Source organism: Carlito syrichta, unplaced genomic scaffold (genome assembly GCF_000164805.1).
Source record: "Carlito syrichta isolate Samal-C Ts95f unplaced genomic scaffold, Tarsius_syrichta-2.0.1 Scaffold302426, whole genome shotgun sequence".
NCBI lineage: Eukaryota > Metazoa > Chordata > Mammalia > Primates > Tarsiidae > Carlito > Carlito syrichta.
Window position 1 is genome coordinate 209,722 of NW_007246522.1, and position 8,876 is coordinate 218,597.

Below are 8,876 nucleotides of genomic sequence, written 5' to 3' on the forward strand. Positions count from 1 at the left end.
GTGATCAATACCTGACTCTTCCTCTCCTGTTCAGTTTGCCTGAACAGGAGAGCACAAGCACCCCCTTGTGGCACACCTATGAGCTTTGTCTTTACGTACTTGCAACTTATACAAGGTAACAGAAGAGTAAAACCCAACTAGCCGGCAGGAAAGTTGGCAGGGGACTCCAGCTCAGGCAGCGGGGACCTCTGAGAGGCCTTTGTTCAGCATTGGCACTGCTAAGTCCTCTCTCAACCGCCATTTCCTCACCCATGTAATTGGGTACCATCACTCACCTGACACGGGTACTTTAACCAATAGGGAGGATTTATTTCATGCTGATCAATGGTGAAAACAAAAATGGCTGTGATTTCTTAACTAAGAACTTTTTTCTTTCTTGAAACAAATCCCTCCACCCGACCTCTTTGTTCTGATCTAGACCGTAAGCTGAGAGGGCCTGCAGGCACACTCCTATAGAAAGTCAAGGAAACTTATATGTAAGGAAAGCAGCCATGGTTCTCCATGCCTCTGAAAATGAACTTGAAATTGATGATAGCAACAAAGAGAACTCAAAAAACAAAACAAAACAAAAAACAGCAACAAAGAGTCTAGCCAGGCTAACTTGCAACCTAATGGTACAAAGTATGTCTTGTTTCTCAGCTCTAGAATATTTAGCCAAACAATCTGTATTTTAAACAGAATGCAGTCTTAGTGATGTCAGACTAAATAGTCAGCTCTCAGTCAGAGGTAGGAAATATATACACACACAATTTGGTCATATATACTTTTCCGATAGTGCAGATCCTTTGGTGGCAGATATTTAGCAGGTTCTTAACTCTTTAATAGGAAATGACTTACCCCCAAGGAGTCAATGTAGCTACCAGGATGGTTCTGATGAGCAGCAAACACCAGTCACTCTGCGTGCAGGGTCTGAGAGGTGACACGTGACCAAAGAGTGAGAACATCGCCACTGCTCGCCAACAGTCACGGGGAAGCTTTTACATCCTGTTCATCTTCCTGCACTAATTCCTGACTTCTATTCCAGAGCCTGTCACCATGTACCTTCAGATGCTAATGGAAGTTGTCCCACCAGAGGAAGATCCTGAGTAACAAGTTCTGTCCCTTGTAGCCACGTCAAAGTTGCGATGAATTTATTTTTGTAAGCAATATTTGTGGTTGTTTCTTCCTGATATTTCTTAAGAAAAAATGTATCCAGATGTTTATAATATTGTTATTTTTAGATGTCCTTAATTCTCTGGGTGGTGTTCCAGAAAGGAGAAGTTACTAGACGGAGATAGCACCTAACAGGAGGTAGATGGTGGGGGAGAGGTGGAATAAAAAATACCACTGAGACATAAGGTGGCAACTGTTTAATGAGGACACATCACACTTACTTAAATAAAGGGTATTCTTTAAGCCCAGTAATCAGTAAGATCTCTTCTTTTATATAAGATTGATGACACGTTTTCAGTGTTAAACTACAAATGTCTCCCCAGTCCACCCTTGTTTTTAGCCCCTGACGCATGTGGCAGGTCTCTGCCAGGCTGAATGGCAAGGCCCCCCTTCCTTAAGCTGACCGTTCACCCGGAACTCTTTGCAGTCTATGTGTTCAAAGGGTCACCTGTGTCGCCAGTCAGCATCACTGGCTGCTCAACAGCCTTCACAGGCATTTTAGTTAGACCAGAAAGAGTGCTGAATACGATTTTATTTTGTATTTGGCACTCAGGGAAAATGTTGTTTAAAAAATGTAAAAAGGAAGATTTCTGTGAAAACACTGAAATTTTATTGATACACTGCAAAAAAAACACATTGATACCAAAATTAAGTGTCAACAATTTTAGGAACATAGAGACAAAAGTACTTTAACATTGCATTTCAGAAATTCACCCAAAACTAGAAATCATACACAGTAACAGCAGTACCGAAAATAAAATTAGTCAGTATACTCAGGTGCATACATCAGCACACTATGTCCTACAAAACATTATTCAGAGCTTCAAATATTAGAAAATTTGCATGTCTGCAAAAAGGAATTGAGGTTTACACACACAGCCTGCCTCCTAGTATTTTCACGTAGCGGTCTGTGAGCTACACAAGAGTTAGTGCTACGTCTTCTCTGAGAGCAGCACCCCCCATGTGGATGTGGACAGCACACCCATGCAGCTTTATTACTCTATTATTTTTTGCTCTTTTACAAGAGAGGCTCAACACACTCCAGCATAAACAGCAGGGGGCGAGTGCTCCCAGGGAAGGGCAAGGACGCTGGGGAATGCCAGTGCGTGTCAGGAGGCCTGATCACCACCCCGGGCTCCACTGACTGAAGCAAGAGACGGTCACACAGGGGAACACTAAGAAGAGCTCCACAGAGGCAAAACCTCTGCCAGCTAAGACGCCAGAACTTTCTGCTTCCTGAGGAACTATTTTACCTCATGGGCCAATTTGGTGCCTGTATAAGAATCACAGAAGCCATAAGGACACGCTCCTGGCAGTGGCCCATGCTGAGGACAGTGTGAGGACAGTGACCAGATGTTGATCATGGGCAGAAAAAATGGTCTGATCCAGCAGCACTCTTGTGGGCACTCCTGGCGGCAAACCGCATGTTGTCTTCTACAGAGAAGGAAACTGAACCAGAGTGTGGTCCTAACCTAATCAGGAGATGGCTTGGCGACAAAGTTCACCCCTAGCTCAAGTGATGGTTTACACCCGGGACCTACATAAACTTGGGCATCCGGGATGAGAAGAAGAATGAAGACCTTGGGGGTCATCAACCATCATGTTCGCGCCACGCTCTTTTCCACTTCTAGGGGAAGCTGACAGACTGAGCGTGAGGAAGCACCTAGGGTTTTAAGTTTCTCCTTTCTAACTCTGTCAGTAAACAAAACCCCAAAGCATAAAGCCAGTCTCTGGGCATTCCTCCATTTAAGTCGTGATGACCATACATCCTCCTCCCAACAGCCTTGGCGACCCTTCCTGAGGAGGGTCAGAAATGTTTGCTGGGTTCATGACATCTAGATGCTCGAGGGCTACCTTGAGTGACCACACAGGACCTTCTGAGTTTCCACTAATGGTAAACCTTTGTCCCATTTGCTCAGGACTCTGCAAGTCCACAGGATTATTCAGAAAAACAGTTTCACCTCCAAAAAGTCCTGGGTCTTGCTGGTATTGCTGAGGTAATCCCATTTTTATCCTGGGACTATTTCTTCATAAGAAGTAAACTTACTGTAGTAGCTCTTAGGAACACTAAACGTATTAGTGCATGTAGATGGTTATGTCAAAGTCAAACTAACTTACTCAGAGTCGAAAGGGTTCGCTAAACAATTGCTGGGTGTACATTTCTAAGTAGGAAACCCAATTAATATCCACCGGGCTAGGTTTTCAGCCATGTACCAAACACAGGTCTAAATGAGCAAAACGGGGAGATTAACTCCAGGTAATACATTTCATCACCAAACGTCACAGGATGAGTGGGGTGGTGCGAAGTAACGTGCAGGACCGGCAAGCTGGGCTGGACGAGACCAGCATTTTAACTGTGAATTTTTTTTGGTGGAGGCAGGGTCTTACCACGTTGCCCAGTCTAGTCTCGAACTCCTGACCTCGAGCGATCCTCCCACCTCAGCCTTCCAAAGTGCTGGGATCATAGGCGTGAGCCACCACACCTGGCCAGACTGGCACTTTTTGTTTCTCTGCTTCCACCCTCTTGTGAACAGTCTTACCATCAGCCCATTTTTAAATCAACGAAGAATTTCTCATTACTGCCAATTCTAACACTGTAAGATGACACTTGGTAATCATTTATCCTTGATATGAAAAACGATTTGGCTGTGATTGCTTGCTTCTTCCTTTTCAGTCACACAGCAATATCCATACTTGTTCAGCAGCTTCTGCCAATCTTCAGTATTTAATTCACATTCTCAATCACTATCACTTTCATCATCCTCCGAAGCTGAGCTACTGTTTTCAACCACCTTTGCCACTTTGCAGGGCAGGTTTTTAGGATTTATAACTAAAAAGTTAAGTATCATAAAAAATACATTTAGTGTGGACTAATTAGCAACCTCCCCCCTTATTTTGCTCAATGCAGAACAAACCACCCAACCAACCCTTGGGTTCCAGCTTTATCTTGCAACTTATATTATATTTTCATTATTTTAAGAAGAAATGGGCAGATAAAATCTGCTTACAAAGAAATAAGTCTCCTAGGAAGAACATCTGTAAAAGTATCAAAACGTGTGTTTACAATCAAGGGTTGATCAGCACTAAAACCAAAGCATTTAACACCACAGAGAGAAAACTACTCTCCGAGGGCTTTGAGCTAACAGCCCGTTGCCACAAAGGCCAAGTCCCTGTGTGAATCGGAGGGAGGATTGTGTCCCCACCACGGCCCTCAGGGAGTGGGCGCTCCCCATCTTACCCCGGGAGAAGTGGCTGTCCTCGTCACAGTCTTCCCAGTGGTCAAAGTCAAAAGCCACGTTAGGGTTCTGTTCAGTACAACAATTTACGTTAGGCGAGCCAACGCGACACGCCCAGGGGTTTGGGCCACAGCGGCACCGCCCTCCTCACCTTCTGCCTGAGCAGGCGACGCCACGGTTCCCGCTTCTCCTTGGCAAGCGTGACTACAGGTTCGTCATTTGCAATCTCGCACTTGCAGCCAGCCTTCGTAATGCTGGCTTGAAGCTCCATGTCAGCCATGTACAGTCTGTCTCCTACCCAGGCACTAGTGTGTTCACGACAGTAAAGAAAGTCAGTCTTCTCAATGCTAGAAGTCATTTTTACTGTGTGAGACACACACAAGCCTACCTGAAAATGACTCTGTCTTTAAAATATTTACACTTGTAATCTTTCACATTCCTTATTTTTATCTTTAAGATGACGACATCATCTTTTTGGAACCATTTTACTTGTGGGTGGAAGCTACAAGGAAAGAAAAAGACGTGAACACTCACCAGTGCTTCGTCACCGGTCAAGGGACACAGACTCCCTGGCAGTGGGCAGACGTACCTTTTCAGATGTGGCTGTGCAGTTTTGCTAGTGGAAGCATCTCCAGTGTTTTCAGATAACGTTTCTGTGAAAAATAAAAGTCAAATTTTCCTACAGGTTATTCATATGCAACTCCATAATATGTGTGTGTGTGTTTGTGTGTATACTTTCTCCTTATACAACTTTTAGATGAAGAATTACTCCCATAAGAGTGTAAGTTTGATAGTAAACCTAGTATTCAGTTGCAAAGAATAATTAGAAAAAATTAAAATGCACGTCACTTAATAAAACTAACGTAATAATTTAAAACTAGCTTTTGCAGTTATTAAAAAGTGTAAAAATAACATGTTGGTGAGGCTGCAGAGAACACTTGTACACTGCTGATGGGACTGTAAGCTAGTTTATCCTTTGTGGAAAACAGTATGGCAATTTCTCAAAGAACTAAAATTCCTCCAGCAAACCCTCTTCTGGGCATATATCCAGAGGAACATAAACTTTTTGCTCGACCAAAAAGATACCTGCACATTAGCTGGGTGTAGTAGCGCCCGCCTATAGTCCCAGCTACTTGGAAGGCGGAGGCGGAAGGATCGCCGGAGCCCAGCAGGTCGAGGCTGCAGTGGCCGGGAGCGGCCACTGCACTCCAGTCTGGGTGACAGAGTGAGACTCCAACTCAAAAAATAAAATAAAAACAGACACCTGCACATATATGTTTATTACAGCGCTAATAACAAAAGACATAGAACCAACTCACATGTCCATCAAAAGGGGACAAGATAAAGAAAATGTGGCACATATACGTGATGGAATATTATGCAACCATAAAGAACAAAAACACAGCCTTTAGGGCAACATGGATGCAGCTGGAGACCATCACACTAGGTGAGCTATCATAGAAACAAACAACTGAATAACGCATGCTCCCACTCATAAGTGGGCCCCGATCACTGATCACATGAGCACTAGGGCGGGATCGACAGATGCTGGACATTCCTAGGGGAGGGAAGGAGGGAGGGAGCACGTGGCAACACACTGGGTACCCAAACTTCACCTGCATGCAACTTACTTATGTAGTAAATCCTCACTTGTATCCTATATCTCTAAAATAAAATTTTAAAAAATAGGCCGGGCATGGTGGCTCAGCCTGTAATCCCAGCACTTTGGGAGGCCGAAGCAAGAGGATTACCTGAGCCTGGGAGGTTCAAGACCAGCCTGGGTAACTTGGTGAGACCTCGTCTCTACAATAAATCACAAAAAACTAGCAGGGCATGGTGGCATGTATCCGTAGTTCCAGCTACTTGGAAGACTGAGGTAGAAGGATTGCCTAAACCCAGCAGGCCAAGGCAGCAACAGCCATGCACATGCCACTGTACTCTGGCCTGGGCAACAAGAATGAGACTCCAACTCAAAAAAATAAAAAAAATAAGTTTGATAAATATCAAAATTAAAGAATTAGGAAAGTAAAGATACTCTTTTGAAGAGGAACCATATACAATTGCTGGCCTTGAATGCAAATGTTCAGGCATCCTTGGTGCCTCTTTGCTGCTGTCTTAACCTACCAGGACCCCATGAAAGATGACTTCCAGAACAGCAGCCAATATGTCCAAAGAAATAAGGCTAAACAAGACATTTTCTAAAACAATGCAATTTAAACTCTCCAATCTAAAACACTAGAAGCTTCCATCTAAAAATATGAACAAGTTGGGCTCGGTGGCTCAGCCTATAATCCCGTGCCTTTGGAGTATGAGATGAGTGGACTGCCTGAGCCTGCGGGTTCGAGACCCACCTGGGCAACTTGGCGGAGACCTCATCTTTACAATAAATAAAAAAAAAATTAGCTGGGCGTGGTAGCGCATGCCTGTAGTTCCGGCTGCTCGGAAGGCTGAGGCGGAAGGATCACCGGAGCCCTGCAGGTCGAGGCTGCAGTGGCCGCTCCCGGTGATGGAGTGAGACTCCAACTCAAAAAAAATAAAAAAAATAAAAAATAAAAACTAAAAATATGAACAAGAATGATCCCAGTGGCTTTAACCAGAATAGCTTAAAAGTGAAGACAACCCCAATGTCTACCAATAGGCCATTAATTAATACATTGTGGCATACTCACATTACAGAATGCAACTTGACAACAAAGAAACAAACTACTGCTGAGAAACACCGATCTATTCGGTCACAGAGTGCCTGCTCGTCAACCAGCCTCAGGAAACAGTCTCCTGGTCAAAGTTGCTTAAGTGGACCAATCCAACCATGTCGAGAGCTGCTGGCGCAAAGCTGTCTCAAGCCCTTTGGAGGGACACTGAACAGACACAAACCTTAGAGAAGGGTGGCTTGGCCCTATTACGGAAGCTGATGGCCTTGATTCTGAAGACAAAGAGATGTGAAGCTGGGAGATCGATAACACAAAACTGCCACAGGACCTGAAGAAAACCCGCTGGTTCCAGGAGTGCCAGATTCCTACCCGAGGTACAGCACCCGAGTGGCCGTGCACGCACAGCGCCAACAGCCACACCTCCCGCTTCCTCGAGAAGTCCTGCCTGGGTGTGGACGTGTGCTCTGCAGAGGCCACACTGCCTCAACTGCCATGGGTCCTAAAGCCAATTCCTTGCCCAGGCCATGGGGGCGTCCTAGTCACCAACTTCTGGAGGTACAACAGACACTTTACATTTTCCAATCAAAGGGAGACACTAATAATTCAAAGCCAGAAACAAAGTCAGAAGCTAAGGCAAGAAGAGCCGTTAAGAAAGTGCACACGAGGCCGGGCTCGGTGGCTCAGCTTGTAATCCCACAGTGCTTTGGGAGGCCGAGGTGAGTGGACTGCCTGAGCCCGCGGGTTCGAGACCCGCCTGGGCAACTTGGTGAGACCTCATCTCCATAATAAATAAAAAATTAGCCGGGCATGGCGGCGCATGCCTGTAGTTCCAGCTACTTGGAAGGCTGAGGCGGAAGGATCGCCGGAGCCCAGCAGGTCGAGGCTGCGGTGGCCGGGAACGGCCACTGCACCTTAATCTGGGTGACAAAGTGAGACTCCAACTCAAAAAAAAAAAAAAGAAACTGCACACAGTGTCTTCCTCTGTCTCTTTGAACCTTAAAGGCAGGCTGGAGACAGAGTCTCTTCCAGGTGAAACACACAGTCAGGGAAGCTTATCTTTAACTTGGTCTTTCCAGGAAGGCATCAACTGCTTGGTAGTTACCCTAGACATTTCGTAGCTACCACTCCCCTGCTAAAGTCACTACACGATTGCTTATCCTTCTCTGAGAGTTATGGTGCAGGGGAGTCAGCGACCTGGCTGACCTAACTTCCACCTTTGACACCACTGATTTCCATGAAAAAATGCCAGCTATCTAATGGTAGGACTGATGGTTCTGATATCTAATGGTTCGCTGATATATATTAAATGGATCCAAGAAGCCCACCTCCCTAGGATCTGATCTGCACCTTTCTGGGAACTGAGAATGAAGGAACAGCGAGAGAGGGCAGAAGGGCTGTGGAAGGCTGAAGGTCCACCACTGAATTAGTGTATAAAATATACACTTTCCAGAGGATTTCTAAGACTTGTCAAGACTAGGAACATGACCTAACTCCATTTTATAAGACAAAGAATATCACAATTAAATTAAATGGCCACGTGAAGAGAAATTCCAGTGACAGCACGTGCTCTCCTTGTCTCTTCCCTCTTCCTCTGTGACTTTCCCCATCTTTCTTCTTTATGGCCCCTAATTCAGTGCCAGCTTCCTATAAGTGAGAAACGTCAGCGTGAAAAGTCATGCAATTAACCAGACATGACTGGCTGTCGTGTATGAATGCCAGTTCCTCTTCTTTGCTGAAATACTTTACAATAAGAGTGAGCCTAAGCCGGGCTCGGTGGCTCAGCCTGCAATCCCGCGCTTTGGGAGGCTGAGGTGAGTGGATTGCTTGAGCCCGCGGG

The 8,876-nt window shown here is 45.3% G+C and overlaps 2 protein-coding genes across 2 annotated transcripts in view; one reads left to right on the top strand and one right to left on the bottom strand.

Annotated features, from left to right (window-relative positions):
* SLC7A9 (solute carrier family 7 member 9) overlaps positions 1-1,404 on the top strand; it is a 40,376-nt gene extending 38,972 nt beyond the window's left edge. The window contains exon 10 of the mRNA XM_008056636.1: positions 1,025-1,404. Coding sequence (XP_008054827.1) covers positions 1,025-1,089 — 65 coding nt within the window. The 3' untranslated portion in view covers positions 1,090-1,404. The remainder of the gene's footprint in view (positions 1-1,024) is intronic.
* A 2,486-nt stretch (positions 1,405-3,890) lies between these two features.
* Positions 3,891-8,876, bottom strand: part of TDRD12 (tudor domain containing 12) — a 104,167-nt gene continuing 99,181 nt past the window's right edge. Inside the window, exons 24-28 of the mRNA XM_021711637.1 lie at positions 7,409-7,503; positions 4,777-5,051; positions 4,540-4,693; positions 4,391-4,457; positions 3,891-3,982 (exon numbers count right to left, since the gene is read on the bottom strand). Coding sequence (XP_021567312.1) covers positions 3,891-3,982; positions 4,391-4,457; positions 4,540-4,693; positions 4,777-5,051; positions 7,409-7,503 — 683 coding nt within the window. The remainder of the gene's footprint in view (positions 3,983-4,390; positions 4,458-4,539; positions 4,694-4,776; positions 5,052-7,408; positions 7,504-8,876) is intronic.